A 14,274-nucleotide genomic window follows, 5' to 3' on the forward strand; every position below is an offset into this window, starting at 1 on the left:
CAGGTTTGCATTGTTCCGCAGTCACTTCCCCCATGTTTGCCCATCTTGAAGTATGTCAAATATCTGCATAATGAAGATGAACTCCCTTGATACAAAAAATAAATAAATAAAGAAAACAGATACACAATCGACTGCATCCTTTGTTGCCGGCAACATTTGATTGAGTGTCTGAGGAGAAGATTGTCACTCGTGGAAGAGCCAGCGAGAGAGAAAGTGAAAGAAGGCAACCCGGGCAACCGCGATGTTGGTTATATTTGTGTAAAGGCTATCAGTGAATGACGAGGATTAGGACGCGTTAAGGAGATTATGTCAAACATTCGCCATTCAGCCGCCGGCAGCCACCCACGCACACGCGCGCACGTCCGCACTCGCGCGCATCGCGCACTTACGGAGAAGTCAGAGACTTTTGTCGAAAGATCGAAAAAGTCACTTACTGGAACACATTATTATTATTATTATTATTATTATTATTAGGTGTGAATAATATGTCTATCAAAGTGACAAAGCTCTGAAACTTTGTGTGTGATATTTTCTCTCTCATTAGTCAGCTCAGGTGTACCTAATGTTGTGTCCGCTTCGCCAACGCCGAGCACCCCCCAAAAAAAATCAAAGAGCCGTTCGAGTGAATTCATCCCGCGCGCTAAAGCCGCAGGTTACGAGACACCCAAGACACAATGGTTAATTGCAATTAAATACGCCTCCCCGCCTCGCCCCATGGCCGCTTAAATCGACACTTTGTGCGGCCATATGGCCTCCGGCGCACCGTGGGAAGAAGGACAATTAAAAACAGAATATGGATTTCTGGACGTTACCCGGGCAGAGCGCAGCAAGCTGTCAAGGTCAGGGTGTCAAGAAAGAGAGGATCCCGGTGTCCACCTTTGCGTGGGTGGGAGGGGAGCCATGCGTGCAGGGCGTCCTGCAGGAAGAGAAATTAGTATCGGAACTAAGCAAAGTGACGGGAAAACTTCCAAAGACAGTCATTTTTAAACTTACAGTGGAAGTCGAGTCAAAAAAAATATTTAGCGCCCCCACCTGTCTAGACACGGCATTCTTATTCAAATGTGTGTAATATGTTTATGGTTGAAAATCCACCCACCTGTTGGCGGCCATTTTTTGCTACTTCTGTCGACTGAAAATGACATCACAGTGCTGGGCGGCCTCAGCAGGTGCGCCGTGATTGGTTGTTACCTGAGCCCTTGTGACGGTGGATTTTGTTGTTTCGTATTCCACAAAAGCGACATCATCAACATTGTGTTTAGATGGGGACGTATTGAACTTAATGTAAAAACGTTTTTATTTTTATTTTTTACTTCAATTTTTAAAATGAAGAAATCTGCATGCTTAACCCAATTCAGACCCGTAGATGGGTCCAGTGGACATGACATATTCGCGTGTCTAAAACAAACAATCACATCATTTGGACGATGTCAACATTTCTGGTTCATGATTGGATCTTAATTATAAGATCTTAACTATTTGCATGATGTTCATGTAAAAAAAATTCAATATAAGCTTGGTAAGTTTTCGACACGTTACAGCCATATTATCTTGACGTCCTGACTATCCGTGTTGTTCATACCTGGGAAAAGAGTCAAAATCAGCACAAAAAAAACGGGGGAAAGAGAGAGAAAGAAAGAAATTTTGCCCAGCAGAATAAAATGCGGGTCTGAAAAGGGCTATAAATGTTCAAGACCCTCACCTATGTAATAAATCATCAAAAGCATTTTTTTTTAAATGAAAAACATCTTGCTTAGGCTATTAAATATACATGCAATGTGTAAAAAAATAAAAAATAAAAAAAAATACACCGTTGTTAGACGGAAGTTAAAATATCAGCAGCGCTAATTCAACACCTGTGAGTGTTAAATATAACATTTCTAACAAGTCGGACTGTCTCCAACATTTTCTAATGTGTCTACCGCATGGTCCACACTAGTTAAAGCTTGTTGGAGAGGTATAGCACATATCACAAGGAAATGTGTGTTTATAGAACACATTGTATAAAGTTGAAGTTGTTTTTTCCATTTCTTTAATTCAATTGAAGTCATGCAGTGTCATAACAATGTGTCCCCCCCAAAAATAAATAATAATAATTAAATCAATTTGGGCCAAAAAGGGGCCGATTATGGCTGCTCTAGTTGGACCCTTTTTGCACCTTTTGTAGTATAACGTTTATTGAATTGCACATGATATAGCCTACATATTTTTTTTAAATAACATCCACCAACCAAATAGGATGGAAAATGAAAATAAAAAAAATGCCATCCCCATCATGTTATTGTACTTTTTTTTTTTTTTTACATATCAAAGATTTAAAAATTAATAAATAAATCGTTTTTAAAAAGGAAGCAGCTGCTGCATTGAAAAACCGTATCGCCATTTGCTGTGCTTATTTTTAATGATTAAAAAAAATGCATTTCTGCCGTTAAATGGATTTAAAACTTTATGTATTAGCACATGCATGTCACATCGAACAATAAAATATAGGCCAAAGCGTATCCTTATGTTCCCTCAGCTTTGTATGCACAAAGATGCTGTTCCATTTCTAGAGGAATTTCTTTGCAGGTTTTGTTTTGTTTGTTTTTCTTGCTAGTGTGGCTTTACTAAATTGCAAAGAAAGGGGGAAAAAAACATTAGAGTGGCTTGTGGGCAGTGCCTTGGGATCAATGAATGAGAGAGGGAGGGAGAGAAAGAGAGAGAGAGAGAGAGTGACGTCATGGCGGAGTTTGTCGTGGAAAGCCAAGTGGATGAAGGAAGTGGAGATCTCCACCCTCGAGCCTCCCCCTGACACTTGTGCTAAATATTAGTAGGCTTGATTTATTCGGGCCAAGTCGCAGCACAAAGTCACACCTGCGGCCACGACTCACCGGCCTCCCCCACCCCGAAAAAACAACACATTGGGTTTGTTTTGTTTTTTGGTTCCCTCCATCCGGCGGCCTCCGAACTTGACGCCTGTTGCGCACCGACCGCTGCCGCCGACAGGTCACTTTCGCCGGGCTGCCGAGGGTGCTGCGAGTCGGTCTGGTTCGCCGGTTGCGCGGACTTGGAAGTGGGACCATGCGCCGCCGTGCGTGCTGAGCGTGGACTCGTTGAGGAAGTTTGCCGGGGCAACTGAAAGCAACAAGAGCGAGATCAAGAATTATCACTTTTTTTATTAGTATTATTTTTTTTAATTGATAATTTTTTTAAGGGACGTTTTTACAACTCAAACTTTCATCATTTGAGCATCCACGATGAGCAAAGCTGCCGGCTCAACAAGTGGCTGTTTGGATATTCTTAATGTTAAGTCAAGTAAGTGGCACTTTTCCTCAAGAAAAAAAATGTAAACATGAAAAGCAAAATGTATTTGAAAGCAGGCTCAATTTACATTAGGATTCGTTTGTTGCGAAATAAATGGCGCATTTAAAAAGATCAATTCAAACTGTTTTAAAACAAAACTAATTGAATGCGACGATTTTCTTTTAAAAATGTTGCATGGGTCAAAAACGTCCCATTTTGGGTCAGAAATCGGCTCAATCTCACCCAACCTTGGGGGTTGTTTTGTACCAAACTGTAAAATTAACCCACATGGGTCGGTCTTTTTTATTCGATTTTTTTTTTTGGCCCATCAGTTTTAAGGGTGTATAGCCAACAGCAACAAAGCTTTATCTTGCAATGCTTCAATTCCTCGTCTTATCTTAATTTAAACACTTTCAAACTAACCTTTTAAATGCCATTTGGACAAAACGGTTGCATAAAAAAATCATTCCAACAAATGCATGAAAAAAAACCCAGACCAAATTACATTTCTCAAATCAGGCCTTGTAATTAATTCCAATAAATCACAGTTGGCTAATTGAAAATTTCAATTAGGCTATATCCACTCAGGTCATCGAAATATGCATTTTTAATGTCAAAACGTTTCCCCCTCAACTCCTTATCCCTATCATTTGATAAAGTAAATATACAATTTAGAATACACTAGTAAGTCTAATTTTGTCCCTTCCACACTGCCGTATAACTTGTTGCGTTTACGCCACATAATAAAGTTGTATTAGTCTATCCCTGACGCACACAAAATAATGATTAGTGAGTAAAAAAATAAAAAGCGAGATTTTTTTTTCTCTTCAAAATGATTGTTTTTATTTCATTCGCGTTCATTTTTCCCTCCTAAAATGTTTGCGAATCAATCTCACAATCCCTTTTAATCCATTCAAGTCAAGTTACTCATCGCCAGGTTAAAAAAAACACACCAAACAATCATAACAATAAAAGAAGGCTTTATAATTGATGATGATAATAAGCCTTCCCTGGAGAGAATTTTCTTTGCTGCTGCTTATTCCCATGCTACCCTTTTGGATGGGTCACTGGTGAATCAGCGAGCAGGTGGCAAAACGTCAGTGGAATTACATTGACGACACCCCCCCCCCCCTCCCACATACACTTTTTTTTCTGTATAGATTTGAATACAAAAAAAAAATCTTCACTTTTTTTTTCTCTATCAAACACGGGCGTCCATTTCCATCTACTTGATTTGAGTTTGGTTGAAACGAGTTGGTGCGCATGATTGTCATGGGCGGTGTCACTGCCTAATCCCAGGGCCTATAGACCCGCCGGATAAAGCAGCTGTCGAGTCCCATTATGAGGGGGAGTTGGCAGCTTGTCGAGATGCGGCCAGTCAGACGAGCTTCAATGGGACAAAATCATTAAGTTAAAACTCCCCAACACAACCCCCCCCCCTTAATGTCTCCATTGTGGCCCCCCTGGCCATTGTTTTACAGGGCCCGGTTATGACGCTTGCCTACCTTTATTCTGGAAAATGTGTGCACTGAATTCCCATGGTCGGAGGGCCACTGACCAGTGAGTGAGAGAGTGAGAGCGAGAGAGAGAGATTTGATTTAATCAAATTGTGCCATAATGAAAAAGAAAAATCAAAAAAAAAAATCAATTATGCCTATGTATGAAATGTGACTAATTAGGATTAAACATGGGAAAAGTAAATAAAGTGATGTATGAATGAGATAATAGATTAATAATAGAGAAGAATTTCAATTTGAACCAAATGTTTATTTTTGTGATAAATTATAATGCAATAAAGTAGATCATAATGAAATATATAGGTATTTATCAATGATAGACAAGTGGGATTTTTACACATTATAATGCAAGAAAAGTAGATTGATAAAGTAAATGCGTAATAATGTAGGATTTGATTTAAAGATTTAGAATTTAAAACAACTTTAAGTGTTGAAAAAATGATGGATGCAGGGATTAATGGAGGGATTCTTTTTTTTTTAAAATGCAAAAACTGCGTAAATGTAATAAAAAGTTAGTTTATAATGGCATATGAATTTCATTAATACAATATATATATATATATAGAGAGAGAGAGAGAGAGAGAGAGAGAGAGAGAGAGAGAGAGAGAGAGAGAGAGAGAGAGAGAGAGAGAGAGAGAGAGAGAGAGAGAGAGTAAAAAAGCACTGCTGAATTGAAGAGAGCGATAGACTGAGTTTAATATAATTAAAGACAAATGAAAATAACATTTGACTATCATAATTATTTTTTTGATTACAATTTTGAAAAAGTAACTAACGTAATTAAGTGCTTACTCAATGAAAAAAAACGAGGGGATGCATGGCTCATCCAAAAGAAAATGGGGAGTTCAAAAACTACAACAAATCCGGAATTACAAGCTTTAAAATCATTATTTGGTGCTGTATAATGACTTTTTTAAATTTCCCATTCATATTTACAATAACAAAAGAGTTATGAAATGTTGCTTGAATTGCCGAAACGACTTGTTAATTTCCAAACTGCCACTTCAGGTCGCATTTTGGACATCCCGTGCAAAGTGTGCGGAGACCGCAGTTCCGGCAAGCACTACGGCGTCTACGCCTGCGACGGCTGCTCCGGCTTCTTCAAGAGGAGCATTCGTCGAAACAGAACTTACGTGTGCAAGTCTGGTTCCCAGGTAGCCCACCCAGCCACCCACTCGCTTAAATATGCCCCCCCCCCCCCCCCCCCCCCAATGCGCCTTGGCGAGACAGTTTCACTCAGGTAGCGCCGTTTCCCAGCTGTGCCTGAACGCATCCAGCTGGCAGCGTTTAAATAGCTGAACGCGCCGGTGCGTTGTAATTTATCAGGTGTAATCCAATCTAATGTGATGAAAGCGAGGATTCAAGGAGCAGGGGGCGGGATAGTACTTAGCCCCTCCGAGCCCACCCCCACCCTCCTAGCCTCCCTCCCCCCCCCCTGCAATGAGGCTGCATTGAGGGGGTCGATAAATGATGATGATAGCACCTGGAAATTGGTCTCCTGGGAAGATAATAGTAAGGAGAGGAGCGTTCCAGCTATTATATGATAACACACTTTTTCCGCGTGCGTGTGTGTGTGTGTGTGTGTGTAGGGTGGGTGTCCTGTGGACAAAACTCACAGAAACCAATGCCGGGCGTGCCGCTTGAAAAAGTGCCTGGAAGTCAACATGAATAAAGACGGTAAATATTGTTGTTGATTTTTTTTGTGTGTGTCATTTTTAAAAGTTTTCAAAAAATGTTTTTTCGTCGTTTTGTCACCTATGAAAAACGACTATTACTAAATCACTTAACAGGGGTGGAAAGTTCTTTTTCGTTTGTGTCTGCACTCTGCATGGCTTATCATACTGCCCCCTGGCGGCTAAATCTGCAGTCGCAAAGAATTCATAATAATGCACAAACTCTTTAAGTTAGCTAGTGGACCATATATATACATATATATATATATATATATATATATATATATATATACACACACACGTGTGTGTCGGGTGGGGTGGTGGTGTGTTTTGATATAGTACTTTTTTTAGGACAGAAAAAGTGTAAAATCTGGAATAAATTCTATCAGATACAAATTGTATGATTCAATCCATTAAATAAGCGGAAAAAAAAACGTTTTCTGCAAGTGACCAAAATGTCCACAATAAAGCCAAAAGGTCAAATTAAATGCAAACAGTAACATTTCAATATTTTAAAAGGTGAAGTTGGAAAATACAAATTCAGACAAAATATGGGAAATTTCATTACATTTGAAGTAACGAAACTATATATATTTTTTAATGGAATAACATTTTCTAGATGATTTTACTGAAGAATAATTTGGATGTCTGCTGTGCAATTTCCAGCCGTTCAACACGAAAGGGGACCCCGAACGTCCACCATCCGAAAACAGGTGGCCCTGTACTTTCGAGGTCATAAAGAGGTCAACGGGTCATCCGCGCATTTCCCGGGTTCCTCTCTGCCGGGCCCCCCCTTCTTCACTACCGTCACGCAACTGGAGCCTCACACTTTGGATATGAGTACGGTGACCAGTACGCCAGAGAGGCAGGCCATTGTGGGCTTGGCGCAGCCCACCCCCAAGGTAATATTCAGATAACATTTTTTTTTTTTTTTAGAGCAAATAATTCAAAGTGTCAAAACAAACATAATAATTAAATCAAATGTAATTAATAAACCTGTTTGTGCATCATCATTTGGCACAAGTTGGCTATACCGGGCGTACGTATAATAATGTCATTGAGATAAACAAAGAACACTTTCACTAAACGACTATAATTGACTCCGTAATCCGGAGTCATTTGTTATTTTTCACTGAGGATAAAGAATATATGCTCGTGAGGACGTGTGAATACTTTATAAAGCCTTAAGAAAGCGTCAAAAATAATTTGCTAAATAGTGAGCCCATGGTTAGGTTTTTTTTTGTATCAGTTTACAGACAGTAATATGAAAGGTTTATAAACTGGTTATTAGTTTATTACTACTTTATAAAGTCCTTAGATGAGAATAGCAAAACTTTAATGTTACTTTTTAAATTATGACCACATTGAGTGATGTTTTCACAATAATATGAAATATTTATTAATATATTTAATAGTATGTAACAACTCACTAGATAAGAGCAGCGAGGGTGACCGCCATTTTGCTGGTCGCCAAATAGTGAACCAAGTCCTTTTACGCACCAATTTTGGATCATAAACTGGTTATTAATGAGTTCATTAACATTTTAAATCTTAAGTGCCACAAGTCATTTCATAAAAACAATGTGAATACATGCTTACTTTCCAAATATTGTGTTTGTCTATTTCTTACCATGTTAAAAATAATTCTAAGGTTTATAAATGAGTTATTAACTCTTTATTAAGTCTTAATAAAAGGGCATCAAGTCATTTCATAAGATGAACAGGAGTGACCTGCCACTTGCCAAATAGTGAACCCAAATTTAGCTGCGTGGTTCCTTTCTACAATAATATGAAGTGAATGAGTTATTTGGTTTATTCACACTTTATAAAGCCTTAAGAACTGCCTGTTACAAATAGTGACTTATGTTATAATGATCATATAACTGAATTTACAAATTATTTATAGCATTAACAATAAGAAATTTACAAGCAAGCTGTAGTCTAACTCACGCCTCAAAGTATTCAGATTTTATTTTTTTTTACCCATAGCAAATAATTCAACCAAAGTGGCAAAAAATAATAATATTTTAAATCAAATGGGCCTGGCGCTACAACATAATGTGAAACAAAAATGTTTTATTATTTGCAAATTGACAGTATGAAAAAAGTCAAGTTCAACATTGAGTGGAAATTTGTATCATTATTATTATTTATACGATTCTATTTTTTTCCCCATCAGGGTTAGAAGTTGAAATTCTTTCCCCGATTTAGCCCTTAAGAGGCACAAATCCGCCAATTAGATTTCTCACTGCAAATCCGCCGCAAGCAACACTAATTCGTCGCTAAAAAGCAGGTGCCGTGGCTTGGAATTTGACCTTTGCCGCGTACAATGAGCCTCACTGTTTCCTGGGTGATGACGGCATCCTTGGTTTGTCCCCGCCGCAGTACCCCCACGAGGTCAGCGCCACCCCCATGTACCTGTACGAGGTGGCCACCGAGTCGGTGTGCGAGTCGGCGGCTCGCCTCCTCTTCATGAGTATCAAGTGGGCCAAAAGTGTGCCCGCCTTCTCCACGCTCCCCTTATCTGACCAGGTAAGGTTTAACGGCGCGTGACGGGAATTAAGGCAAACAAGAGCGGGGGCGGGGCAAGGATTAGAGGAGGCCCAGGGGGAGTTCAAACATGATCGCTTTGGTTGACATGTGTCAAAGGAATCGGCAATGTGGTTTCATGAATGTATGCGCTAATGTCGACTGCCTGACCAGCAAAAGCCCCATCACTAAAGCAAGTCATCTCCGCGAGCTCTTTTCCAAGGGTCTTGGAGCCATGAGTGATGCAAGTAGATATCATACAACAACTGTGACAATATGTCATCTGGAAATATCGATCAGCATCAGCCTTTGTCTGTGTGTCTGTAAAGCTTGGCTAAAGCCTCAATTCCACTTGAAGACTCTACCAAGATCATGCGTAACCGTGGGTTGTCCTACCGGTATCGGTAGTAAAAAAAAAAATTAATAAAAAAAAAATATTAATAAAAAAAAAAAATCTGACAGCTGATATAAGATAAATCTAAAACCATTTTAATCTCAGGGAACTATTTATTAAAATTTCAGTTAACTTTATATGAGATCCTGCTGACCCTGGGAACCTTCAGAACCATAAAAAAATAATAATAATAATTAATGTAAAAAACTATAGAGAGCCATGATATGTACTCGTTTAAGTTTCCATTTCACTTTTTAAGATGTACTGATAACTAGTGTTGTTCCGATACGTTTTTTTTTTTTGGCTCTGATACCCAGTTTTGCAGTATCGGCGTACCGATACCTAGTTATTTTTTTTCTAACATGAGAAAGCGGCCCTGCCATTGGTTGACAGCATTCAAGGCCAGGGCCAATAGGATACCTTGGCTCGGCATGCAGTGAACACGGCGCACGTCAGTGAATGTTAAGCACAAGCAAGACACAAGATGCTGCATTCAAAGTCCTATATTAGCGTCAGAAATAATGGTATCGGCATGTTACTTGTCAGTATTTGCCGATGCCGACACCACTGTTTTAATGCAGGGGGCCTCTCCCGATACCGGTATCGGAACAACACTACTGGTAACCTTGAGAGCTCCCTGAACATTTTGTTGGAAATTTAAACGGGTGTCTATTATCTACGATTAAATAAAAAAAATCTACATTCGGAAAAGTCAGAAAAATTGTTAATTACAGTCAAGATTGGCATTTGTATAAAAAAAAATAATACGCCCATACTCCCCCCACCCTTTCACTAAAAATGAATATCGGCTCCAAATATCGGTTATCGGCCCCCTTGGCTACTAATAACCAGCATCGGTATCGGCCCTGAAAAACCCATATCGGTCTATCTCTGCCATAACAGCTTCACATATTGATGTTTATCTTGGGGACCATTGGGACGAACCCGAACAATGACGCGCAAACATTCACACAGAAACACTCCAAAATCCCAGCGGAAGCCGTTGCATTTGTTCCAAGTCGTCTTTTTAAATGTAACCCAAAGAAACCGTCATCATCTTTGCAGTTGATTCTGTTGGAGGACGCGTGGCGGGAACTGTTCGTCCTGGGCATCGCGCAATGGGCTATCCCCGTGGACTCTACGACCCTACTCGCCGTTTCTGGTATGGAACCGAGACATGCTTGTTGTCGAAGGCCTTTGCGCGCCTCGCCCACCTTCCCCGTGTCATAACATCGCGTCATCAGCAGGGATGAACACGGAAAACACGGAATCCCAGCGGATGAACAAGATCATGTCCGAGATCCAAGCGCTCCAAGAGGTGGTCACCAGGTTCCGACAGATGCGGTTGGACGCCACCGAGTTCGCCTGTTTGAAATGTATCGTCACCTTCAAAGCCGGTGAGATCCAAAGGCCGCTGTTCCTGACAAACCTCAGACTCGTAGAATTTGCATTGTAACAGTCTTGTGGTAACAGTTCCGACGCAGGGCGGCGCCGAGTTGAGAAATTTCCGCAACGCCAGCGCTATTGCCGCGCTGCAGGATGAGGCGCAGCTCACGCTCAACAGCTACATTCACACCAGGTATGACGGTTGGCCAGTAACGTCCTTGTGGAAACACACTCTCGTTACACACGCCAATGCCAATTGTCTGACTTTATTAACTCATTCACTGCCATTGACGGCTATAGACGTCAAAAATTCATTTGAGCTATTCATATTAGTTTGAAACTTGTTTCCACTTTTGTTAACAAGAGTATGAAAACCTAGAAAAAAATAATTATAGTACATTTAGAACAGATATAACATTTGTGATGAATCGTGAGTTAATTATTGAAGTCATGTGATTCATTACAATTGAAAATGTTAATCGCCTGACGCCCCTAATTTTTAAATCATCTTTTTGTTTATTTTTTCAACAAAAAAAAAGATTATTAAAAGCCCCATCACTAAAGCAAGTCATCTCCGCAACATTATTGTAGAGCACCAATCCCGCTCTCTTTACAATAAACAAATCCTGTTTTTTTTTCTCCAAACTAACAAATTCATTTATCTCACAATATACATCAATACTCATCCTCGAAGAAGTAGATAAAATGAACCTATATCAATTGCTTTCTGATGGCGAAAAAAGCAGGATTACAGAGGATTTAATATTTAATCATCTTCAGCAAAAACTAGGCTGAGCTTGAAATTGAAAACAGGAAGTCGGCCCATCTTCTCCTTTATAATTCACATTTTACAGTGTCAAACTAAATAGTGTGATGTCATCTAGTGGCTGACAGTGGAATTACACCCAAAATAAACAAGAGGTGTAAAATTAAGATATTAAAAACCTGGATTGTGGCTTATTCATCAATATATCAGCTACTGTGAAGTATTTCTTGAACCCGTGATGCGTTGCAGGTACCCGACTCAACCGTGCCGTTTCGGCAAGCTGCTGCTGCTCCTGCCGTCCCTGCGGTCGGTCGGTCCGTCCACCATCGAGGAGGTGTTCTTCAAGAAGACCATCGGCAACGTGCCCATCACCAGGCTCCTCTCCGACATGTACAAATCCAGCGACATATGACCTCAGCGGTCAACTCGCCTGCTTGGGAGGAAAAGAAAAGACTTGAACGCGAGGGGGCGGGGCGACCTCGGCCCCCTCGAGACTCGGCCAGCGGGCCGTAGAGTTAGCAGAAACACATCTGTTTGAAAGGAAACACGTCAAGAAAACAAGTTCATCAACTAGCCTGTTAACAGGAGATCTAGTTAAAGGATTAGTGTAACTACCATAATAGATTTGCCTTTAAAGAAGCACTGGAGTGGACAGAGGAAAGCTATTCATGTATAAATACAGATGACTCAAGACTGTGGGGAGCAGCTGCCAAGTGATTTGACAAAGATATGTGACATATGAAAATTACTGCAAGTGTCTATGAGACCAATGAGCTTGACGACCAATTTAATATTTTATTGCTGTGTTCAATCCCAATGGTGAAGTGAAGAAAAAAAAAAAAAAAAAAGACTCACGAGTATGGACGAAGGGCCTCCTGATCCGGTGTCGAAATCAAACGCACCCGGCAACGAAGAGGAAATGACTACTGTGGGAAAGGAGGTGGGAAGTTCTCAACGGACATGCAATTAAAGACGGTGTGTGTATTTAAATGTTTGTATCCAGGCACAACATTAAAATGTTTCGGTCAACTTAAAAGTTAGACACTAACATGGATAAAAAAAATAATCAGCACTTGGGGAGCTGTTTTGTGGAATATGGTGGTTTTATTTTGTTGTAAATACTCGGGAGTTATAACTATTTAGAGGTGAAACCATATGAATAAAAGACACTGGATTCAAGTCAATTTTTTTTTTAAATGAGTGTTTTAATTTCAAAAGAAATCGGTGTGTTGCCACAGCCAAAATAAAACAACAAAAAAGCTTAAAAATGACAAAAACTATATATATATATATATATATATATATATATATAATTAAAATAAGTTAAAAAAAACATTCAAAACTACAGTTTAAGTATAAAATTAACTAAAAATAAAATATAGCAAAAACGTCCTTTAGGGGCTTAATTACTTTGGTATTAACTGTACAGAAAATAGTCTACTCTGTTACTAATAAATAAACAAAACAAAGCAAACAATTAAAAACTAACAAACCCACTCTAAAAACAGAATTTACAAATCAAAAGTCTCAACAAAACAAAAACTACAATGAAAAAGAAAAACTATTATAACCCTGACGTGGATGAAGGAGCATTAGAGGCAAACTGAAATAAGTTCAGAGCAAAATTTTGAGGGGGTGAAGAAAAAAATGAATTGTCATTTTTTGTACCATACCAACATTTTAATTATGTACATTACGATTCTGATATTAGTTATCGGTTATACTAGATAAAATTCACATAAAATTGCAACTTAATCCAAGTAGAATTGCATCTTTTTTTTCTACAAATTTGTTTTCCCCAAATGATTCTGACTATAGTTGATGCCGTTTTCTCACGACAGTCTGACTTTTCATTCAGAGAATATTTCCTTTTTAGGCCCTTACACTACTTACACATGCATTTGAAAGGAGGCAAAAAAAAAAAAAATGCAAATTTGCAGTTGATATTTTACCTATTTTATTGGAAAATCTTCAAAATAAACAAAAAAAAAAAAAAATGGCACAGCAGTGTATAAATCTCAAAATGCGTATATAGCCAGTATAAATACTGCAGTTCCCTCTGTGTAAATTGACTTCCTAGAAAAGCGATGGCGATAATGTGGCAAGTGCTGGTTGCTGGACACACACACACACACACACACACACATACATACATACATACATACATACACACACACATGCTTCCTTTTTTGGGCGGGCGGGGGGGTTTAAGAGGGAGGGGTCAAACACGTTTAAATTTCAAAGCCCACTAATGTGCGACATGCCAATGATGACTATACAATAGATTGGAGTCGACTGTGGGTCTCACATGGAAAGTCTCAAAGTCACGACGTAAAGGAATATATTCAAGACATAGCTAACGATAAATACAATTATACACTCATGTTAGTGGCATCGAGAGACCATGTGATGCTGTGAACATTCTCGGCGATTGAAAGGGGGAAATAAAGTGGAGGTAACTGAAAGGGGGCAGTGAGCGATATCTCTCTCTCTATTTATATATATATATATATATATATATATATATATATATATATATATATATATATATATATATATATATATATATATATATACATTTGGGGATAGCGTAGTGGGTGGGGGGCGGGGTTATCTTTGTGATTTTTTATTTTTAAATTGTTTGAGAAGAACCAGAAGCAGTGAAGAGGGAGCACTTTGGGTTGGGTGGTCCGAGCTCGGCTGAGCGGGCGGGTCAAGTCCGATGAGGGC

At 39.3% G+C, this 14,274-nt stretch overlaps 1 protein-coding gene across 2 annotated transcripts; it reads left to right on the forward strand.

Moving 5' to 3' along the window:
• The first annotated feature begins 2,724 nt into the window (after window positions 1–2,724).
• Window positions 2,725–12,723, forward strand: nr2e1 (nuclear receptor subfamily 2, group E, member 1). Of its 2 annotated transcripts, none has more exons than XM_086061031.1 (9): window positions 2,725–3,291; window positions 5,805–5,950; window positions 6,386–6,473; window positions 7,136–7,371; window positions 8,855–9,001; window positions 10,458–10,554; window positions 10,637–10,789; window positions 10,866–10,971; window positions 11,794–12,723. In XM_086061031.1, exons 1-9 carry the CDS (start codon window positions 3,234–3,236, stop codon window positions 11,954–11,956), a joined length of 1,194 nt encoding a protein of 397 aa, XP_085917157.1. In that variant the 5' UTR covers window positions 2,725–3,233; the 3' UTR covers window positions 11,957–12,723. The 2 variants fall into 2 exon arrangements, with proteins under 2 accessions (XP_085917157.1, XP_085917158.1); XM_086061032.1 differs by having other exon boundaries at window positions 10,640–10,789.
• Window positions 12,724–14,274: the final 1,551 nt, after the last annotated feature.

The sequence above is a fragment of the Leptonotus elevatus genome, chromosome 18 (assembly GCF_054856555.1).
Source record: "Leptonotus elevatus isolate MCC_2025b chromosome 18, RoL_Lele_1.0, whole genome shotgun sequence".
NCBI lineage: Eukaryota > Metazoa > Chordata > Actinopteri > Syngnathiformes > Syngnathidae > Leptonotus > Leptonotus elevatus.

Excerpts from the sequence above, each read along its gene's own strand:
- nr2e1 (XM_086061031.1), top strand. The coding sequence starts at position 3,234 with ATGAGCAAAGCTGCCGGCTCAACAAGTGGCTGTTTGGATATTCTTAAT. Across the intron at positions 7,372-8,854 it reads TGGCGCAGCCCACCCCCAAG|TACCCCCACGAGGTCAGCGC; the intron begins GTAATATTCAGA and ends TCCCCGCCGCAG. Across the intron at positions 10,972-11,793 it reads AACAGCTACATTCACACCAG|GTACCCGACTCAACCGTGCC; the intron begins GTATGACGGTTG and ends GATGCGTTGCAG.